This window comes from Haplochromis burtoni, unplaced genomic scaffold (assembly GCF_018398535.1).
Source record: "Haplochromis burtoni strain Fernald_Lab_line unplaced genomic scaffold, NCSU_Asbu1 Contig_192, whole genome shotgun sequence".
Lineage (NCBI taxonomy): Eukaryota > Metazoa > Chordata > Actinopteri > Cichliformes > Cichlidae > Haplochromis > Haplochromis burtoni.
In genome coordinates, this window is record NW_024582553.1 from 295,164 (window position 1) to 319,440 (window position 24,277).

General features: G+C 40.4%; 1 protein-coding gene across 4 annotated transcripts in view; it reads right to left on the reverse strand.

Moving 5' to 3' along the window:
* The window catches only part of LOC102293212 (ankyrin repeat and fibronectin type-III domain-containing protein 1), a 152,542-nt gene that overhangs the window by 32,512 nt on the left and 95,753 nt on the right, over positions 1-24,277 (reverse strand). For all 4 annotated transcript variants that reach the window (XM_014337879.2, XM_005935554.3, XM_014337882.2 and 1 more), the window contains one exon: positions 8,297-8,419. In XM_014337879.2, the coding sequence (XP_014193365.1) occupies positions 8,297-8,419 (123 nt within the window). The remainder of the gene's footprint in view (positions 1-8,296; positions 8,420-24,277) is intronic.

The window sequence follows — 24,277 nt, forward strand, 5'->3', positions numbered from 1 at the left end:
GGGGCGGACGACTTGCAAGGTGGGATCACCCACACACAAACATACACAAAACCCCCTCCTCTGTCAGAGGCTTGGTGACACTGTGTCTCCCACGGCGATCGTGGGTCCAGCCTGGGTGGCTCCAGACCTTCTGTATGTCTCTCAGTATGCATGTGTGTGTCTGAGTGTGTGTGTTTGTGTGTGACACCAATGGGGTTCCTGCCTGGGCCACCATATGCCACCCACCCAGCCAGAGAGAGGCTCTGGGCAGATGGGGGGGGGGGGGGGGGGGGGCCCCTCGGCGACTGAAGCCACCAGTTGGCTCATTCTCTCAGTCACACGCCGGTCGGGCGCCATGTTTAAAGTCCCACGGCTATTTATCTGGGCTAGGGATGGAGGGAGGTGGTCGGATGGGTGGGGAGACCATTCTTACTGTGATAGATGCTTTGTAAAAAATGATAACACACATTCTCACACACATGTGCACTGTCCAAACTGGATGGACAGATGAATGATAGAGAGGATGGAAACACGTATGACATCATTGTGAGTGTCCGTGTCTGTTTGAGAAAATCACACATATATTATTATTATTATCCTTTATTTATCCAGGTGAAAGAAATTTAACTCTCATTTCCGAGAAAGACCTGGCCATATGCGAAAACAAGCAAAAATATTAAACGCTGCACTGTACGCACACACACACACACAACCACATGCAAAGACATTTCCATGACTACACAGTGTGCTGATAGAGGAGGCACAACATGTTTGTGTGAAACGGCGAGTTTGGTTGTGAAACAACGCCACGATACCACAAGCCGCATCATTCACATTCCACAGTGTGTCCTCTCTCCTGTCTTCCTCATCTCACCTCCAACCAGTCACAACAGATGCGCGTCCCTGAGCCTGGTTCTGCCAGAGTTTTCTTCCTGTTAAAAGGGAGTTTTTCCTTCCCACAGTCACCAAGCGCTTGCTCATAGGGGGTTGTCTGATTGTTGGGGTTTTCTCTGGAGGTGGAACACTAAACTGTGCATAGCAGGAACATTATTAAATAACAATATAAACATTGTTGATCATTTAACGGAGACAAAAATCTGATGATGTGAGATAAACTTGGCTACTGCTAGCTGAGTGAGAGCTGGAAAATGAAAAGGAGAAAAAAGAGCTAAGAACAAATCCACTGATTTGTAAGTAAATTCGACTCTTTCCTGATTTTCAGAGTGCAAATTATTTTCCAAGACTACTTTAAATGAGGGGGTATAGTTCCTCAAGACTTGGCTGATTGCATAATTTTATTAACCATGCGTGATTATACTCTAACTCTCTGCACACGTATGCACAAGGAGAAACCAACACACTGACGCTACACATTTCTCTCGTGCTCTATCCAAGCTCTCAGTCTAGTTTTTAGATCTTTTCACCACTCTCTCTTGCTGTCTCTTTCCATCATCTTTTCAATCTGTCTTTTCATCTACTTCAGTCTCAATCAGTCAACCTCTCTCCAGTTTTCTTCTCTCTCCTTCTCTTCTTACCTATTTCAGTCTTCTCTGACTTTCCCAACTTCACCGTTTAAGTCTCACTCCCTCCTTCCCATTACACTCCATCCCTACTCCAGTCTTTCTGTGCCTGCGTGCTGAGTTGAGGTTTGGAGTGGAAACTAGAGTATCAAGTCCGAGACACACAGGACAAGAGGGAGCCAGCCTCATAAATCTCCCTTAGCGCAGCCCACAGCATCCAGTCGGGATTGTGTATGAGTGTGCTGCTGGTGCACGCACGGCTGAGGCTGGACATATATGTTTATATGTATTTGACACAACATTGTTAATCTGCTCAAGTGCATTTTTTTGCAAGCGTGTCTTTTTCTTTCACGTGCTTTGTGTCCGTGTTTATGTGTGAGCATGAATGTGTAAGCAACCTTGGACTTATTCAAAAGCAGAGCTAGCAGAAATTCTGCACCTGCATGTGGACCAGAATCTGTAGTCTCATCCCACCAACAACTCAACCTCAACAAATGAACCTTGCGGCTCAATATTCAGAGAAAATTCTTTCACGCATTAAAAATAGTGTACAAAAGTCACTCGCCTTTTTTCAACTTGTTTCCCCTTATTGATTTCTTTTTATGCTAGAGCAAATAGTATATATTTTTTGCTGCCATCTTAAAAAAAAGAAAGGAAAACTATCTGGACTTTGACTGGGCAACTGTAACCATGATTCTTTTCTTTTGTCAGCCATTCTGTTGCAGATTAGCCACTGCATTATGGCCGAACATCTCCACTTTGGTCTCATCTTTCTAAATGCCGTTGTTCCAGAAGTCTTGTGGTTTGTTCAGTTACAACTTTTCAAACCCAAGCTGTGCTGCCATGTTCTTTTTAAACAGAAGAAGCTTTCTCCTGGCAACCCTGTCAAACAAGCCACACTTGCTCAGCTGTTTTCTAATTGTACCGTCATGAAAGTTAACATGCTAAGTGAGGCCTGGAGTCTGACGTGTAGCTGTTTGTTTTCTGGGGGATTTCTCTGAGGATTGGATGGTCTAACCTTGGGGTGAATTTGTGGAGTCCTCACTGCAGAATGATGGACTTCTATGATCTTTCTCAGATTAATGGGCAGCAATCACCACTTCTTTAAGATCATTACAAACTGGCAAAACCTTTACTTTTATAAAGGTGCTGATGATCAATTAACCAAGTCATCTGATGGCTGCTACTCTTAACTCCTGTGGAGGCAGTAAACCTGTGTTAAGCTTTACTTTGATGCTGATGGCTGGTCACTTGCAAACACTTCAGGCTTTAGTTGCCTAGGTAACAGTTTGTATGTCAATTAACAGTATCTCGCATTTTCATTAGTAGTCACTTCAATCGCTCATGTGGAAGCTTCTCTGAACTGTCTTACTCGGGTCCCACCTCTCCAGTGGTTCTTTTGCCCATAGTCACTTGAAGTTGCTCAACATTTCTCGCTCTCTCTGCAAATCACTTTGTGGGATGCAGCTTAAGGGTGTACTTAGCTTTGTTTTAGCTTGACTCTAGGCTCTATAATAGCTTCAACTATATGTGTGCAGTCCACACAGGGTTTAGCATAATTACTTTCCACGTGTCAAAAGCTTTTCAGTGTTTAAAACAATTTAATTCAGTCACAGAGCAGGAATAAAGTGTCACACATTCCAACAGAAGCAGGAGTCCACCCCACTCAGCAGTGATTTTTAACAGATCTTTAACATGTTCCGATCAAAATTTCTAAAGAGAAAAATCACAGGCATTTATAACCTCCTCATTAGTCCGTTTCGTTTGAACTGACAGCTCTCGGCTACAGAAGAAAGGAGAAAAATTTACAGAGAGAACGAAAATAAAAAGGAAAAAGCGAGGAATAATAAATCAAATTAGAACCAAATGTGGCAAGTGGCACAATGTCCAAAACCACTTTACACCCGGGCCCCCTGAGCATTGTCCTCCTTTTACCACTAAGACTTTGGTGATTTCTTAGTGCTCTTTTTTTATTCCCTTTGTACACATTTCATAAGGATTAACACTTGGTAGCTCCCATTCACCCCTACACACCCAAAACAGCGCTAAGTATTACAGTATGTGTTTGCTCATGTATGTGTGTGAGCATGAATAAGAAGGAGATATTTGAGTTAATATATTGACCGAGGGATAGGGCAGGCCAGTTTCTCTGCTAACATCAAAGTTCAGACGTCATCCTCAGAGTGCCGGCAGCTTGGAGTGATTCCTGAAGACACGGTGGCACCAGGCAGAGCGGAGGGCCTTCGGGGGATTGAGAGAATTTAAGCCTTCTAGCGCACGCTGACTAAAAACACAAGACAATCAAACACTTTCTGGTGTCGTACCAACTGCGCTCCTTCCTTTTCCAACTTTAATTTGTGAAGTGGATATAGTTTGATTACCAAACGTGGATGTTTAAGTACTTATGTATAGAGTTTCCTCGCCACGAGTACTGCAGGGGAAATGTTTTGGGAAATAAAAACTGCTTGGCTGATAGACATGGCTGCTTCTCTATTGCACTCAAGGGTTTTAGTGAAGGGTTAGAACTGCCTCTCTGTCACTATTAGAGAATAAAGTAATGAAGACTTACTTGCCGGCCTAGTGTTGCATCAGAAGCAGTATCCCTTTACAGCTCCAGGATTAACTCTCAGACTCTACCAGATGTCTCCTGTGTTCACGTAATACACAAAAAACAAGATAGCAAATACGCACACCAGTGCTAATCAAGACACCCCCATGCGATCTCAGAGGTCTGAAGCCTGAGTTTGAATGCTGATCTCATTACATGAAACTTTGTTCATGTTTAATATTGTAACCATTGCAACCGTATACATTTTTTAAATAACGAAAAGCAGTCTTTTTATCTAAATAACAGATTTCCCCAAAGCCACCGTTTTAAACATTCTGATTTCCATTGTATTTGCAGTGACTAGTAAAAGAAGATCAAATCAATCTTTGGCAATCATAAATTGTAACAGCTACCCTCCTATTTTGCCTTTAACACTTCTTAAAACTCTCACTCTCCACCCTCCTTCCACTATTTTCTCCACCCACATCCCCAGAGGCCATTTACTATGATTACCAATAACAATAACACTGCCATTATCTTTTACTATTGCATTTTCCCAAGGCTCTGCCAGCCTTTACAGACTTTAAGCTACAAAACGGCTCCCGTTTCAAGCTTGTATATGGGCTGCCTTGGCTCAGAATTCCCTTAATAGTCGCAGTTTGTTTGGGTATCTGACGTGAATCGACATAAATGGCAATGGCCCACTAAATAAGATAGTAAAGCTTTAAGCCACCTGAGTCAGCCTTACTCCAGAGTGCTGCTGGCTGCTTTCCAGCTTGGTGTTTTATACAACCTTTGTTTCACTTTGTAGTTAGATGTTTTATTTTGAGTGAAAGCAGGGGGCAATAAGCAGAAAAACATAATGAAACCTTAATTTAAGAGCATATTTTTGTGGATAAAATCCTACATATTACACATTGATTACGGGGACACACATTCCAGGGAATTTGTTTTACTGCGTCTGGTTAAGAACACACAAGATTCTTCACTGATTAGTAAGGCTTGGAAAAATGGAAAACAATTACAGACTGCTTAGCTCTACTGGAAGATCAGCATGCAAAACATACAAAACGCCTTACTGTCCGAAAATTATACAGTACTATGCTAAATTCTTAAGCTTCCCCTCCTCTCTTCGTTTAGCTGATCCCTTTAGGGTTCATCATAGCAGATCAACTCCCACCATCTAACCCTGTCCTTTTCACCCTAACCTTTATTTTTCTAAGAAAAGTGGAAAATTGTAAAGTGCACACATACATTGAAATAAAAAATATAAACGAGCTGGCAAGTCATTATTTTGTATGGCCATCTGTATTCTTCAACACAGCCTGAACTCTATTAGGCAGATTTTGGGGTAATTTCTTTAAGTAGTCTTCAGGAATAGTTCTCCAGGCGTCCTGAAGGACATTCAAAGCTCTTCTTTGGATGTTTCTGCCTTTTGTTTTGATCTCTGTCAAGATGATCCCACACTGTCTCAATAATATTGAGGTTCAGGCTCTGGGGAGGCCAGTCCATGACGGATAGTGCTCCATTGTGTGTTTTTCTATTCTGGCATGCTTTTACTGCATTGGCAGTGTGTTTGGGGTCATAGTCATTCTGAAAAATAAAGCTGTTGCCAATCACACTCTTTCTAGACTGTACTGGAAGTGACTGGTGTGATTTGGTGCTCCATAAATTAAACTGAATTGAATTAAATTGAGTGGTGTATTAAAATGTGATGGTATGTTTTTGGCATTCATAATTCCATCAGTTTTGACAAGCTCTCCAACACTACTGGCTGAACTGCATCCTTAAACCATGTCGGAGTCCTCACTTTAGACGCTCATTGCTGTACCTCTGTCCTGGCTTTCTCCATCCACAGTGACGAGGATTTGAGCCAAAACTTTCACATTTGGATTTATCACTCCATCACACCTGCTGATTTTTCTTATTTAATTCAGACTTTTCTCCCTGTTTTCACTTCCTCAAGAATTGCTTTTTGACAGCCACCCTTCCACTTAAGACTATTTCTAATGAGCAGTTAACTGATTAGCTGAAGGGGCATCTCTTAAGCCCTCTCTCAGTTCTCTTTATCCTATTTCTCAAGCACATGACTCCATCGTGTTCATCGGCTTTAGATAGCTTTTAAGGGTTGCAATTTCTTCTTTTGGCTCACAATTATCCAGTTTCATTACATTTTTGGGACACATTCAATGCTATGCCAAAATATATTTAGATTTCTGTGTTTGTATAGACCAGAGGTGGGCAAGTCCAGGGCTCGAGGGCCGGTGTCCTGTGGGTTTTAGATGCGTCTTTGATCCAACACAGCTGATTTAAATGGCTAAATTACCTCCTCAACATGTCTTGAAGTTCTCCAGAGGCTTGGTAATGAACTCACCTCTGGTATAGACAGAACAAAGGTTCAACCCTTGAACTGAGTGTCTTCTTTAATCCTTAAATAATTCATAGGTCTGTGTTAAGTGTCTTAGCAAAAAACCTCAAAATCATCTAAAAATTGTTGGGTATGAGAACTGGACTGAAAATAAGTGGAAAAAGTAGCCAATGCCCAAAGAAAAGCTTTGAAAGATCTTCAGAAAGCCTGGAGAACTACAGACCAGACCAAGCCTGGTTTCTTCAAAGCAAATTACAAAGACATGAGGGGTGACTCAAGAATTTTGCACAGTACTGTATATATGGAAGAACTTTCATGAGTAATTGCAACTCATCACTGCGAACTACGCTAGGCAACATGGCATGAAATCATATAATATCACATACTTAACAAGTACACTGCTTAATCATGAATATTTTTGTGATGACATTTATCCCTGAGAAGTTCTCATTAACAATGATTAAAGCAAGACAGATTGTTTAGACTACAGGAAGTGCTGTAAATGTTGAACACTTTCAAATATGCAACTGACTGACACACATGTTTTCCTTTGGAGTCTGTTGATCACTATGCATTCCAGAGACGCTTTTTTGGCCCTGTCAAAGTTGGACCAACCTTGTTTCACCTCCCTGTAGCATGACTCAGGCCTCAACCTTGAATCTCTCCCCCTGGGGACCCCTTATTTATGATGTCACAAAAGGCCAGTCACACTCCTGTAACAGTGGCAGGGCCCGCAAAAAGTCAAAATCCAGCTGTAGTCAAGCCCCCCCTCATCCCTCTTGTAAATGAGCATGTCCAATCTACCCACTGAGTTTCATTAAAACCAGACCACATCAATCAGGGCCTGAACTTTAAAGGCCAGGTCCCTTCTCAAGCAGCATGGAAGAAAAACATGGAGCTGTTAAAGTAAAAGACCTCACACTGCACATACACTCTAACGCTCATTCACTTAACACCACATTTCTGCTGGCGGACCACACATCGCAATACTAGTCCGAGACCACACAGTTGGTCTCATAAGGCCAACAAAAGACCTCGTAAGACCTCACACCAGGCCCTAGCACGATTCGATAGGACCTCAGAAATTTAACACACCTGTAACTCCACAAAATGTAAAGTAACTGCCGAATAGCTACTGTAGTCCCTGCACAGTAATCATCGACCTAGAAAAATCTGGTGATTGGGGATTTTCTTACTTGACAAAATTGAGTGCAAAGGAAGTGTAAGGTCCTCTTAAACCCGTGCCTGTGCTCCCAAATGTAGGGAAAGCACAAAGGAAGAGCCAAGAATACATAGCAGGAAACTCAGGAGGCATGTCAGATGGACGAAAGGCAGGATCAATGGGCAGATAAATGAGTGTAAGCCAGGCAACAAGAGGGGAGACTGGGAAGGATTCCCATGGGTGGGGACTGGAAGGCAGCCTCGCAATGGAAAGCTTTCAAACTCCTTTCATCGGGTGCCTGAAGACTGGAGCTTTACAAGAGCAAGATGAGCCGGCGCCACTGGAGCATCTTGGCGCTCTTCAACGAAACCCAGACGCAGAGACAGAACAGGACCCTATCACCACTTTGCCCACCCTTTGCTCCCACCCCAGCCCCCCCCCCAGTTTTCATCAACCTGAGACTTGACTTTGTAAACAGACATGACTCATTGCAGTTGTCTCTCTTTTCTTACATGTTATTTTTATTCAAAATTATACCCGTAACAACACTTAATATTTCACTTTACTAAATATTCTTTGCAGTGTGATACGTGTTTAGACCTTTTGCTACTGCTTCTTGCAATTTTTCATAATTTTTAACAGAAGATGAAAAAAACAGAAGTACAGCCTTTGACTTTTAGTGAAAGCATGTGAGTTCAGAAATTGCGAGACGGTCTTACCAGTCGACACTAAGAGATCGTCTCCTGTAGGATGGAGGCCTTTCTGATGAAGTCTTCTCTGCCTTCGCTGGTCGCTCTTTGAGGGATAGACGATGAGTAAATTTGGAGATTCCCGACTCTGACCTGGGCAACAGAAAAATTACAAAGAATAAGACTTAGTAGGACTGATTTAGACAAAGATCTTGGCCTACTTGCTTGGCAAGTCTTAAGAAATCTTTTCTCTTCTTTGACATGTATTATACATTCTTACACAGAAGTTCAGAAGCACTTAATATGCTGCCAGGGTCAGCTTGCCCTGGTGCTTCACTGTTAACAACACCTTTTACTCAGCACTTAATATAAAAAAATGGCTAATAAGAAACAAGCACAGGGACTGACATATAGCTGGTTTGCCAAAAAGTGTTCAGCAGAGGTTAAATACTGGCAGAGAGCATGAATATCTGAGAAAGATCGATTCACTCATGCCTCAGACTAAACTAGTTTTGCAGAAAGCGCACAATACTCAGTGGGAATGTAGTCCACGAAGTTGACAAACAGCGTAACAATGCTTCAGCTCCCAGAGGAAACATTAGGTTTCAGGGAAAGCCGCATACTTCCTGCCTCATTTTCTCGAAATCTTTTTCCACACGAAAAAAAAGTCAAACACATTTTAATATCCTCTACTGGGCTGCCAATGTCCCAGTTCAACTTTTTCTCAAAATTAAAAACAGGAAATGTAATATTTATTCCATTCCAGCCCGGACACATTTGATGAGACTCAGCATTGCAATATTGCTGTGGTAACACTGGGGACTAATCAAAATGTAATATTATTCTCTATCAAAGAGCCAGGCTTGTAGAGGAACACCGCTGGAGGAGCACGTCATGTAAAAATTCTCAACAATTATTAAGCAAACTTTTAGATCAACATGGCCAAAGTGGACAACGATCCAAAGATAATTTTAAGGCAATTCAAAACCCTGCAGAAAAAAAAATACAGATGAGACAGGATTACATAGATGATGCCCAGGCGTTGTGCAGGATTATCCCCTTTCCCAATCTCACACACATGCTTTTTCCATTTCATTATGAAATGGTAAAACAATAATAATGGCTCATACATATTCACACACGTACATAGATCTCCTCTCAACCTGAGCCAAAAAGCATTTTAGTCTCCATGGTGAGCTCTGTTGGAGACAAACTACATGAATGGCTAGATCAAGATTTGTGCAGATGACAGAGGCGCTTCTTGCCACTCAAAAACAAGACTTGCATCTGCCATCACTCTTGTGGATTTATGTGAGATGCTTCAGAAATTACTGTGAGCATAAGGCTTTGATAAAAGAAAAGATTAATAAAAGCATATACAACAGTTCATGGCATTACCAGATTGCTGAAAAGTGAGACGTGATATGGATGAATGAGAGTGTGGTGATTCACCCCGTTCCACCTAATTAAACTGCTTGAATGGCAAAGATCACGTGTATTTTTATTTATTTTTTTACTTTTGATGAAGATGTCTGAGAGGCTTTTGAATGAGTAATTTGTATGATTTTGCCCAGGAGACTGCTTTGTTGTACAAAGGAGACAGAAGGTCTGAGTGTAATGCAAGTGTAATGCATCTATGAGGGAGGACTCAGATCTAAGAGAATGATTACTTAAAAACATGAAATTTGGATCCAGACCTTTGTTGCATCACAGACCTTTACATATTCCCCATTGCTGCAAATGAAAGACTGATGTGAGCTTGAAAATTCAATTCAGTGAAACATTACAAGATAACCTGCCTCTCTGACTTCTTCTTCTGATTTCTTTCTTCTTTTTTTAAAGTTATAATAAGAAAGACTTTTAGTTTAAAAACACAACAGCAATTTAAAAATAAATGAAATACAGTGACACTGTTGTTAACATGCTAACCAGCCAGTAGTAACATAAAACTCAAATTAGATTTCAAACTGAGACAACTAGAATTTGACCGATATAAGATTTCAAGACCAAATCTAATAGTTTAGTGATTTAAATCAAATAGTGCAACTTTTCTTTCTTTTAGACACACGAAACATAAACAGATTTATCTAACATGTTTTATGTGAATTATTATTTGATACGTGTTACGTGTATTATATATTTATAAGTCATTACTTAGATAACATGACTACGCAGTTTCATAAGTAATGCATGACTTTATTGTAACAAGTTGTTTAAGAATCAGTTATTCTTTGTCTGACTGTTGTTGCTTTTGGTGTTCTTGTTGACAAATAGGGAAGTTGCAGTGTGCACTCTGGTGGACAAACTATGTAACCTCAACACTCATAAAATGGTTGAAGGGTGTTTCACCTATCACTTCTTTAGTTTTTACAAATATTGTCATCGGCTGTTATAAATGCTAATGCCAATATTTCGGCAAACAAAGCTAATTGCCCGACCCCCGCCTTTATACACTATATTGACAGAAGTATCCACTTGTCTGCCTTCACATGCATATGAACTTGAGTGACATTCTATTCTTAATCTATATGGTTTAATATGATGTTGACCCATGCTTGACATATAACCAATGTTTAGGAGTGTGTTTATGGGAATTTTTGAGCATTTTCCTGGAAGAGCATTTGTGAGATCAGACACTGATGCTGAATAAGAAGGTCTGGACCACAATTTTCCACTCCAATTCATTGAGGTCAGGACTCTGTGCAGGCCAGTCAAGTTCTTTCACAACAAACTTGCTCATCCATGTCATTATGGACCTTTGCTTTGTGCACTGGTGTTCAGTCATGTTGGAACAGTAAGGGGGCATCCCCAAACCTCTCCAACAAAGTTGGGAGCATAAAATTGTCCAAAATGCGTTGGCATGTTGAAGCATTACGAGTTCTTTTCATTGGAACGAAGGCCACATGAAGTTTGGCGGTCTGTAGCGATAGACTCTGCAGAACGTTGGCCACTATGAACCTGGACATTACCTGATCCCATTCTGTGATTTTGCATGGCCTACAATCCTAGTTACTGTTGTTTCCAATCACTTCCACTTTTTTATAATACCACTAACAGTTGACTGTGGAATATTTTGTAAAGAGGAAATTTTACAACTGGACTGTTGCACAGGTGGCATTCCACAGTGGAATTCACCGAGCTCCTGAGCACGACTCGTTCTTTCACAAATGTTCGTAGAAGCAATCTGCATGCCTATGTGTTTGACTTTTTACCCGCGTGGTCATGGAAGTGAGTGGAACATCTGAATTCAGTGATTTGGATGGGTGAGTGAACACGTCTGGCAATATAGTGTATATCAGTCAGGGTCGAGAGACAACTTTATGTCTATTCTGCCCTCAGTATAGACATATTTATCACTTTTACATCTTAACCAGTGAACAAAATGAAAAGGAACTACTGGAGAGCGGCATGGCCAACAGATAAGATGGATGATTAAGGCTTTTTTTTGGCCTAACATGGACAACAACTCTCTTGCTTCACTTAACACTTCTTCCCACTCTCTTTTTGACATTTCCTTCCATTAGGCAATGCCGAAAACTAGAGGCCCGGACTCCTCTGCAAGCCAACGTTAACCCGCAGATCAGATTTCTGTGCTTTGGCAGTGTCTTCTACACTGATGTCAATGTTAAAACTCAAGTATATGAACACCAAGATGAAAGTGATTTCTGCATCTCAGGGCTGATTAAAGGGGTAATTTCTTCAACCTCTTCTCCTACACCATTTTCTACACATTGTGCCTTTAAAAAGACATGAAGACAAACATGTAATGCGACTAATTAATTACCAGTGTTATTTTCCCCCTCATTCCAACCAGTCCACATCCAGGACAGGCACCATTAACCAACAAAGAAAGTTTTCCTTCGTAATTGCAAAACATTTCTTTTTGATTAAAGACAACTTCTGAAAATTTGCTCTGATGCTGTGCAAGTTATTTCTCTTCAGACCAGCTGCCATAAGCTGAGATGAAAATGCAGTTCTTGTTCAAAATGACCTCATGCTATGGCTTATCTAGTAGAATAACAACAAGCCTTACTGCCTGTGTTCCCACTCCTACACCCTCAACTACTGTTTCCTGACCCAACGCCAACATCTCCAAAGAGCTGGTTGACCTCTAAGACAAAGAGACATATTTTCCTGTATGAATCACACAAATGGGGTGTGGGATTTTAGTCATATGGCAGAGAAACCCCTAATTGACGGCATTAAGCTAGGCTGGGCTTCTTCTTCTTCTTCAAGGGCTTTTAATTAAATTAGCACACAGGCTACTGCCAACAACTGACGCTGATGTCTGTTTTCATAAAGTGTGGACTTGACTAGTCTGTAAAATTCTGATTTATGAATAGATTTCAGGAGCGAGGGGTTTGGCTCATCATTGGTTGTTAATGAGTGATTTACTTTTTATGGATCTAATACGTTTATTTGGTGATTTACATAAAGAATTCAGTGTAAAAACTTCAAACAAACCTTTGGATCAAATGCATGACATGTACTGACCGTAGGATAAAAACTTCAATGCCATGAAAACACATAGGATCATGACTTCAAAGACACGGGGACCAGTGGACACAGAAGAGGACTCAGGGAATCCCTTTGAGGGGTTTACAGGAAAACTGCACATGCGAAGCAGGTGGGTCTGAGTGGAGGGGGATCTGCTGGCAACTGGCTGCCCCTTGGCTCCCTGAGAGCGTCAATGCTGGCTCCACCCCATGCAGCTGTCCCTGATAACATCACCACAGAAGGCATATTGCGATGACGCAATCCCCTTGGAGGCCCAGGATATCCCGGTCGATTATCCTCTCATCAGAATTACATTTTCTCTTTCATTTTCCTGGTGTTGATTACAGTTAGAAAAATCAATGATTTGATTGATCATTTTTCATTACAGAATTGACACTGGAGGAGGGTGGGTTATCCACACGCAACCGATGACATTTTTAATCTATACCACGACCATGAAAATGCAGACAAAGGAACGAGATGACGCAAATGCACTTGCTGAGCTGCCCTGTCCTCTTTGAAAACTTCTGAATGGCGTCATACCTGTGTGTCAGTCCTCTTTTGCTTGAAACATAGAACATAGAAAAACAACAAGCGCTCCGCCAAAGCAGCTCATTCTTTGGGCAAAATGTACTTTTAAGTTGTTCTGTTCTATTCTTTTGGAGTTTAAGAAGCTGGTAGTGCAGTATGAACGTGTAGCATTCATTTAATTGTTTAGTAAATCTGTTTAAATACTTCTTTTATTTAAAAAAAAAGTTATTCAGTAACATCGTACATGCATTCAAACTGTTGTGTATTCAAAAAGTTATAACCTGTGACTGTACTGTACATAAAAAAGTGATAATAAAATAACATGGCAATAAGAAACTGTTTTAATAGCTCTATATAGCAATTTAAGAACTTTGACCGTCAGATCAAAGTGACAATTTACCTTGAAGGAAAGGTCAGAGGTCAAATATGACATTTCTAAAATCTTTATACAATACTCTCTATATGTTGACAATATGCACCACAATTGTAAGAATCATAGTTTCTAGTTTTTAAGTCTTTTTGTCAGTTTTCAAACAATAAAGCACTAAGTTGACTTTGAAGAACTTCTTGGATATGAGCCGAATATTACTGGATTGTTAGCATGACTCCACTCTACACCCCGACAAACTTTGATCAGAACTCATTCAAAAGTTGTCTAATGACACGCACGCAACCAAAAAAAACTTCTTGGAGGAGCTAACTGAGTTATTTCAGCCTCCGTAAAGCATGGATACAGAACACTCTCTGAGCAAAAACCATGTGTGCGCTGACAGGATCCCCTGCAGTGGATGCTTTCTTTTCTATTGTTGTCTTTGATTGCATCCATATATGTATATTCATATGAATTCTTTCGTTATTATTTTTAGATTTTATGTGAATCTGTTGTGCAGCAGGTGAAGGTGGAGGAATCCATTTTATCTTTATACATACCAACCCATATACTGTTTTACTTTATATCTTTTACCTGCAATGCAGGGGTGTCAAAATCAGTTTAGCTTGTAGACCACATGCGGCCCCTTTGATTTTAAGTGGGTCAAACCAGTGAAGTTGTCTTTTTCTGTTATTGCAAAATTTAACTACACATTTAATTCTTGAGCTACAGTACATCTCTTTTATACTGTGCTAGTAAATCAAAGAAAACTATCAGCGTGACTCTTTGGGGTTAACGTATAAGAAATCAGTGCATTAAAAATGTTCTGGTAGCTCATTGCCCAGACTGTTCTGTAATTCAGTAAGTTTTTTTAAAAATTCCACATAGGAGGTTATCAGTTATCAGAAAATTATCAGTAGGAAAAGTTGTAAATCTTATGAAAATACAGTTAAAAGTCCAAAAATCTATGCCCTCCTTCACTTTTTCCAAAGCCTTCTGGGATTAGAGTCTTTACCAGACAGTTGCTGAAACATCTCAACAACTGTTTGACGGATGGCCTCGAAAATGTAAAGAGACTTGTGGTTATAAGAAAATAAAGCCTAAAGAATTTGGTAATCCCCTGACTTTTCTTCTAGCACAAAACATTAGGTTCAAATTCTTGCATATTAATGAAATCTCTTGCCAACTACCGGATGGATTGTTTTAAGCTTCACTATAGATATCCTTACCCTGAGGATGAGTCCTAATAACATGTGGTTCCCATATTGATGTATTGGCATTAATTTTTGTACAGCCATGCATAGCTCGAAGACATTGTGTTCTAATCACTTTCAGTTATCTGTTGCTTTCCCTCTAGTTCACTATGGGCCCGAAATGTTTCAACAGCTTTGTGATGGATTTCTATAAAATCCAGATACTCGATGCAGAATGAACCGTAATAACGTTGCACCCAGTTTTCTATTTAAACTGCTTACATATAGAGAATTTTAAAGCTCAAATGCTGACAAAATTCTAGTCTTGGTGGTTCTTTAAGCATTAACTGGCTAATGTTAGCATTTTTTTTTTTACTAAAATAGTACAGACCCTGGCCTCAAGTGGCTACCTGTACATAGGAAGAAACTAGCAGCTACATAGCTGCTAGTGATGTAATCTCAATAAAATTAAGTACAGGTGGAAAAAAACATTGGTGATGCAATCTGATTAAAGAAATCTCAATTTTGAGATGAAACAGCTACCAGTAGGAGCAAAGACAACTTTTTTAAGAAGCAACATTGTTGGAACTAAAAGTCCAGTCTCCCAGTTTGTCTGCGTTCCCAACTGCTTTTACCACAAAAATCTCAATAACTACAACAGTGACAACCATTCCAATAATATATTCCTCCTATTTGAAAGCCTACCACTGCCTCACTCCAATGTGACTTAGATTATCCACTCACCAGTAAGTTTTCCCAATCCTGTAGCACAAAAGTGCTTTTGTCAGCATTGAATGGCTTGTGTGATGATACTGAGAAAATGTTGACCTGCGATTACATGCACACCTCCAGCCGTTACACACACATTCATAGTGTCACTGCGACAGATTGCTTTCTTGCAAACAACTCACCTAATGCCACTTTTCAGCTCTTGTTCTGTTGCCATGGCAGCAATTAACCGTTCAGAGGTATTCATGTGCAGAAGCTCTGCTAAAGAACTAATTGTTCTCACTCAGAGTACACAAAGCTACAGACGGTGCACTTTGACCCCCGCTTACAGCCTCAGTAACCCACTATTCGAGAGCAGAGTTAAGACTATATGGAATTCTAAAAATCAATGAAGCTTAAATGTGTTTAACACTGTAGAGTTACAGTGCAGACACTATTAACCTATTTTATTACTTTTAATGGTTAAAAATACATCTTTATAAATTATTAATAAACATAAACAAACCTGATTGACCAAGTTCCCAAGCTGGTTGGCCGAAAGTTGCAAAAAAATCCCCAAAAGAGAACATGATTTTACTGGGGGGGTTTTTCTATTTGAATTTTAGATTTTACATAACATATCTGAATCCTCTAAAGAATGTAAAATCAAACTCCTTCTAGAAATCTCTTGCCTATGTACCCTCTCTAAATAAAAAAGAAGCATGCCATAACTTTAAAGTCCAAATAACTGACACATTGCAAGGCAATAACTGGTGGTACATAAGAAAAAATAAAAATGCTCAAATTTATAAACCGCACTGTGGTCTTAGTGGATGTATCTTCAGTGATATATCAGTACAGCAAATTAGTTCTCTGTTCTGCTTTCCCTCTTTTTGAGCTTTGCCTGCAGGTCAGTTCAATTTACCCTTATTTACTTGATAAGCACCACCTTGATGAGTCATTAAGTCACCACTCTAGAAAGTCAAATTAAGGGTGAATTCATTAATAGTGTCAACATGTTTTAACACATGGTCAATACATTTGTCTAACATGCAAAAAAATCCCGGTTCAGGACCAGAAGGAGACTGAAATCCCTGGAAGGGCTGCGGTAGGAAGGTCATCCGGTGTATAAGCTTGTGCCAAATCAAATATGCACATCCATCTGCTGTTGCAACCCCTTGTGAAGAAGGGAGAAGCCAAAATAAGCTCAGTTTATCAATAACTGCACCACATCAGGAAGCGATACAATATCCCCTCACCCAAACAATTTGGTGACTTAAGGTTATCAAAGTAATTTTATTCAACTTATCAACTCAATCTGCCTCATCCCATGCTATGGATATGCTAAGACCAGAAAACTACATTTTTACTATCATAAGCCTGTGCCCTTGCACCAGTCAGTCAATGCAACAATGGCACTGTCTCACACATTTCCTGCTTCAGGTGTTGACTGACTCTTTGGTGCCATTTTTGCCATTAGGAATTCTTCCACAGACCTTTTTTGTCCTAAAATGTGTTGAAATGTCTCCATCTGTGTGATGTCTCTGGTAAGATTATTCTTAAATACTGTTTTTTTGTATCCGTCCACACGTTTTATTTACATATTTGATAGATCTGATTTGGGAAATATTGTGACAAGCATGCTCTGCATAGCTTCTCAAATCATAAAGAGGGTTTTGTGTGAGATGTGTTTATAAAGGGATCCCATTGAAACCAGCAGAATGCTATGCATTACACAATCTATGTGGTCTGTCTGAGGTTACACTGCCCTTAACCACTGATCTTATGTCAGATTACTAAGGCACAGACACTACAGTAAATCATGAGCATGACAGACAAATACCTGACCCTGTTGGAGCAATTATGGGCAATGGCTCCCTACCTAAAACAACTATTTTGGAAAGTAGGGAAAACAAAGCGCTAGGATTGCTTTCATCTGTGTCTCCCGCTATGGCTTCTTATCCCTGCCAATGGAACACTAATACGCCAAAAAAGAATGTAGCCCCCCCAACCAGTACAAGAGATACAGGCAAAAGAAGTGCATGCAAGCTCAAATGCTCATAAGCGAGTGCGTACACGTACACAAACATAGTTTAATTGATGAACGTACCCCTCAATGTGTTTCATTAGGCAAACAAAAAGGCTTTCAGTGGTCCAATCATAAAAGAACACAGCCAAGCTATGAACATTGCTAATTAAAATGTGCTCAAAGAACGCCTTGTATTCCACTCACCATCCCCATCCAAACCCAAGTCTGTGTGCATGTCTCTCTAACATGGTCGGGGCTGCTTTTATTTCACTTGGACTGAAGTCTCACTAATAAAATACTGATATTTCTTCAAGCTAACAAGCTTTCCCTTTGGTTATATTGTCTGAGTGTAATGCTCAACCATTGGTAGCTGCGATGGTCAATAAATAAGAAGCAATAACACAGAAACTTTTTGAATATTGGCTGATACAATTTGGATAGCTTTTCGTTGTCATCATAAAACTGTCTAAATAAATGCGTCAGAATTATACAAGGGAGTCAAAACAGCGATATGTAGTTTGGAAGCATAATTCTTCGAGCACCCACATGTTCCAAAGGAGAGAGGAGGCCTTTAGGAGTCAGTTCACTGCCTTGACAAATAAATCCTAATGATCTAATCACAACGCTACGTGCCAAAGGAAGGGACTCTGTTATCGTCCTACGTGCATCTTCTCATATGCTGCCCATCCACCCACTGCGATAAACAGAGATATTTCCATCTTGGCTTTTTTCCCTCCATTCCTTCATTTGCACATCTCTGAGTCACAGTCATTGTTTCATCTTCTTCTTCTTCTTTTTTTTAAACGTCTCTCTTTTATTACTTTGCTCTCTCGCTCCTGTTTTCCGCAGAGTCGGCACATACAGAACTCGTCAGGGAGACAAAAATGAGGGAGGAATCCAGCGCTGCTTTTCACTTCGGTTGGCTCCCTGTGGTGTTGGGTTTGATACCATTCCCTCTGTGTCCCCCCTCTCTGTTTGATGTGTGGCATAAGGCTGACTCAACACAGCCAGATATACAGTTGATGGATTTGCAGTAGAATTAATGTTGAGTTGAGCTGACAAGCACATGGAAGCCAGCAAATTATTAGAGTCTGTAGTTGGAGTACCATGCCACTGAGAAAGGACGGGCAAAGCAAACAGTACCACAGACAGTTTTCACTTTCCACCCGCACTCGGTTAGGTGGGATGAGATAATTGTGAATATAATTTGGGGGAAACTGATCTGGGCTAAATGGCTATCACGTTGGGTAGACATGGTAACACTCAGCCGAACCTCATAATACCCCAGATGTCTGTGCCAGTTACAGGTGTCCCGAATCCAACGTGAGCCAAGGCACTGACCCAGTCAGTCATTAGTGAGACACAATCAAGGAAATACATACAGTACCATAATAATATTTACATGTCTCAGCAGCTGGTTTCATCTGATTTATAACCTGTAAGCCTCATTACTGACGCCACCCTCATCAGTTTACATGACCCACTAATAATGCTGCACAGAATCTTACAATTATCCTCTTAATCTTCATATAAAACTCCACATAATAGTCCAGCTGGCCTCCTGTGAGACACAGAAAAGCTGATAAAACTTTGTGGAGCCTGTATCTTAACCCCCTGTGCTGTTACATTCAGTACTGGAGCACTGCTGCGGGTCTGCAGAGCCTCATGTCTGACTAGTTGACTAATTAAGTGAGGGTTTGGAAAAGCGTGAATATACAGAGTGTCTATGTATTTCAGACTTGGTGTCTTTACAAATTACAGTAAATTGAAGATTTCTAGGCCTAGCCTGCTGGAGATGGACACCCCGCTAGTATCATGTTTAAGGCCTAACACTGACACACAAGCTCACGGCATCCCACTTTTCCCTATCCACCCACAATTGAGCATGGCGTCGAGATTCCAATCAGGGTTGAGCCAGCAGACTGAGAGGATTATTTATGCTGGAAGGGATAAGGAAACCTCGAAGAGGGAGAGACATGTGTTTGTGTGTTTATAGCAATTCTATACTTGTGAGAACCAAAGATTAAATATTTAGGCAAAATTTACCAAAGTTACTTTTTCCTCCAGTCTCCACTTACAAAATAAATTTATTTAGTTGAATATCTGGTAAATAGTTAACACACTGTAGCAAGAGCTAGATATAGAACCTGGGAAAATATGCATATTAACATCTACAACTAGACAAACCTTGAACATCACGCGCGTAGAACGCATGGTGTGAAGGACTATTTTTTGTTTCTAGAAGATGCATTTAGATCTGATGACTAAACACTTTTATTTGACTGCAAACCGCTTTTAATTAAGAGGTCTGTAGAAAACTGTGAAAGTGAAAGCAGTGGACTGTTGATTACATTTTTTTAATGTTTGTGAGATGTGCAACATAATAGGACCAGTTTTGTTCTGATGCAAAGATTTGTAGCTATAGGAAGATGTGAAATGAGTATTTTGTATGTGAAACAGTTTTTTTCACTGAAATCTGTGAATTATTGTGATGAATAATCGTTATCACATTGATCATTTTGGCTGTATTCATGCAGTCGGGGTGGAAAATTTTAGTACAGCTACTTTTATTCTGCAACACAGATTGAAATCTCGTATTTAAGCTTTCTTGACGTTTCTTTAAGGCATTTCAGGAATAGTTCTCCAGGGTTCTTGAAGAACATTCAAAGCTCTTCTTTGGATGCTGGCTGCCTTTTGTTCTGTTTTCTGTTAAGATAATCCCACACTGCTTCGATAATGTTGAGCTCCGGTCTTTGGGGAGACTAATCCATGACTGATAGAGACCATTTAGATGTTATTGCATGGTGCAAAATGAAGATTGCCACAGCCACTGGCTGAAATAAGCTCTATACCATAACAAAGCCTCCACTGTGTTTACAAATGGTTTTAGACGCACGCTGTCGTACCGCTCTACTGACCTCATCCATACATAACAATGACAATGATGATGATTTGAATCAAGAAATTCAAATGTGGATTCATCTCTCCACCTGTTGCCACCAATTTTCAGTCCAGTTCTTGTCTAACCTGGTATCCCTGTCACGGTCTGCAGAGACAGGCCGTGCGGTGGTGTGTGTAATGGACCCAGGTGCGTACACAAGTGAGTAGACGGGAGTGAACTTAACAGAAAGCGAGCCTTTATTATGGCTGAAGACAAAGTGTACAAACAAAGCAAGGATAGCGTGGCCAGGCTATAACTAAACTGGGAAAACTAATACTGTGACAAACTAAGGAAACTCAGAGACTATGATGTTCGCTGCAAAGACTGACCGGGAAAACATGGAGGTGAGAACACAGACGACGCGACACAGACTGTATGAAACACAGAGACTAAATACACATGAGGGATGATCAGGGGAAGTGGCCACACATGGGAGCACAGCTGACACACATGAACCTAACGACAGGACAGGAGAGGTGAAACTAAATACACTGACATTGAATACAGACTTTCAAAGTAAAACAGGAAACATGGAGATTAGACATGACATGAACTAAACATAACCATGCAGACATGACTCATGACAGGTAAACGCACGAACCAGGGAGACTGAGTACAGTGGAAGATGACAGAAGCGACAGCATGAACTTGACAACACAAGACACACAGACATAAACACATGAAGGGCAAGGGAGGCTTAATACAAGGGTAATATAATTACAAATGAGCTGGAATAACTTAATGAACCTAAACAAACAATAAACATCAAAATAGACTAAACACAAAACACTGGGTCGCACGACCCAGGATCATGACAATCCCTCAGCCTTTTCTTCCTGTCTCACTTCCATAAGAAAGGCTTTTGTACAGCCACTATTCAGTCTCATCAGAGACCATTTCTGATGAGGCTTCAGCAAACAGTAGACGGGTCCCCTCGGGCCATTTGGATCTCTCAGATCCTGTATCAGGTCTTTATTGGATATGTTTGTCTGGTTTTTTTTTAAGGACACTGCACACCATACAAAGATATGCCAAGTTTTCAGCTAACAGCTCTTTGGGAATCACCTTGTAGGTGCTAAAATACAAATTTGTCCCTCTCGACCTGTGTTATGTGTGGTATTTTTCAAATATTGATCTAAAGAAATGGGAAGAAATTATGTGTTTTTGTGACAGTCAGCAACAAAGCACCCAACGACACAATTTAAAATGGGCTCTTTGTCTGTTATATGTAGACACAACAGTGATTCATACCATGACCTGATTGTTCTTTAATGCTTGAATGATTCATAGGTCAGCATTAAGTGGCTTAACAAAAAAACAGCTTTCCTGTGAAAATGGTCAGGCACAAAGACCATATCATGGTCCCCATGTTAATCCTCGTGTTTAGATTCTTAGGGTTATTTAAGGTTTTTATTTTGATTTATATTCCTTCCTGAGCATCATAAGCATTTACTCCTTGTCATGTTGATCTACTTAATGTTTAACATTCGTGGAGATATTATTCCCCTCTGGGTTTCCCCTTTCTGTTGTTGTTCCTGCTACACTTCGGTAATCCTTCGCTTCCTGTGTTTTGGCTTTAGTTTTACTCCCCTTCTGTCTCATTGTCTTACCTTTTTGTGATTATTCTCACATGTCTCATTTCTCACAGCTGATTCCACTCATCATTTAGCCTTCCACGTATAAACTGTCCTGTCTCCCCTTGTCTTTTGTCGATTTGTCTGTAATCTTACCCCGTGTGTTTCCCCTCTGTGATCTCATGCGGATGCTGTTGCCTTGCTTTTGGACTTGCTGTGGAGTTCTGCTATTTAGTTTACTGGACCTTGCTACAGCCTAAATAAACGACTTGCCTTTTGTTGTTGGAGCTCTGCCTCTCTGGGTCCTCGAACGACATAAATCATGACAGAAAATGAGTGACAATGAGTGAAAAAGCAGCCAATGTCCAAAGAAAAACTCTGACAGAGCTTCAGGAAGCCTGGAGAACTGTTGCTCAAGGCCACTTAAAAATATACTTAAAAGTCTGCTTTCTTGAATGCAAAATGTAAAAACATGGAGGGTGGGGTAGTTCAAGACATTTGCACAGTACTCTACACGTAGATCACAAACTAGAGTGCCATTTTAAGAAACTGTCATAATTTGAGGATAATTATGCAAGTCCTGCAGTCTTTTGCATACCCATGCACTCATGGGAACTCAAATTACTGTCATTGAGGAGGTTTTTAATGTCTTCTAAATACTTAACTGGTCTAAAAACATTACTTCTTGTCAGCAGCTAAATTATGAGGGATTCCTGAAAACAGGGGCTTTCATCATGGTCACCATGGTTTCCATTCTGGGAAGGGGTGAGATGGAGAATGGATTTCATCCTACTTTCCTTCAGTCATAGGTCAACAAAGGGAAATTCTTCCATAATAGGAAAACAGAAACGTAAGAAATGCAGTTCGGTTTGGTTTCATAATTAATCCAGAAGTCGCCTGTTGAGAGGGAAAAAAAAACTTGATGGTCTTTGAGTGACCTTGTATTTGTGATCAGAGTTAAAACGCTGCGTTGGCCTATTTGTAGCAAAGAAGAAGAAGAAGAAAAAGCTTAATCCTGAAATGATGGTTGCAGTTGTAAGCCAGCAAACTATGAGAATCCAAAGTGTTGAGATGTTTTTGGGAAAGCTGATCAAATTTTGATGTGTGGTTTCAATACTGGTTCGAGAGGTTTGGTAAAGGCCTTGTTGTGCAACATGACAGAAAGAAATTTTCCCTAAGAACTCCCTTAGTTGGTGTGGTTGCAGGGATGGAGTGTTTTTATGTGAGTTCGTGCTTTTGTATTGAAAGTTAGAATGGAAAAGGCTCTGCTCCGTAGAACAGCAATGTTCAAGTACTCTAAATCATGCTCTCCCTTAACGCCTCTCCCTTCGCATTATCTTTCTCTTTCTTTACTTTGCACACTCACCTACATGCAAATACACAATTACAGCCTCGATGCTTTACCAACAACAATGGCTGTCTCTCCCCGCTCCATTCCTTGGCCTGGCAGCCTGTTGTTGGGAAGTTCTCAAACAACCCAACCTCACTGCAGCCAAACCACATCAAATACAACACGCAAACACGCAGTAGTGTAAATTCTGCTAACAGCGCGCCCTTTTCATGTAATGAAACAACACTGGATAAATACTGTAGGTACAAACACGCAGGCAAAACATGTGCGCGCACATATTCGCACTGGATCAACTGTACAAATAGTCCCGAGCTCAGACAGTCAGCCAGCAGCAGTCTCCTCCAGCCCGCTGAGTTAGCTCCCACTCTTACCACCATTACCACTATTGTAAATAATCCTCAGTATGTATTTACTTGGGGATTTCAGAAACCTGAAAAAAAGAAAAAAGAATGAGGCGAAAAGAAAAAAAACCCTGGAAAAATGAAGGAATGTGTTTCACGTCGGTCAGTCAGTGGGAACCCTCATGCCTTATTGTGTTTCTGCTAGAATTTGCTTTGGATTGCTTTGGGAGATGAGATTGAGTCGTGCGGTGGATATTCACTCCATATCTGTGGACTCTGAGTTTGCTCGTTATGTTTTTTGCTTTTCTTTTTTCCAACTAATACTAAAAGGGGGAATGGAAAGACGTGACGGCCGAGGTCTTTACAGCATGTAGGGCACACTGCGGTGGATCGTGAGATCATTGAAATCATGACCTGTTAAGTGTTTCACTCTGAAGTGTGTATATATATATATATATATATATATATATATATAT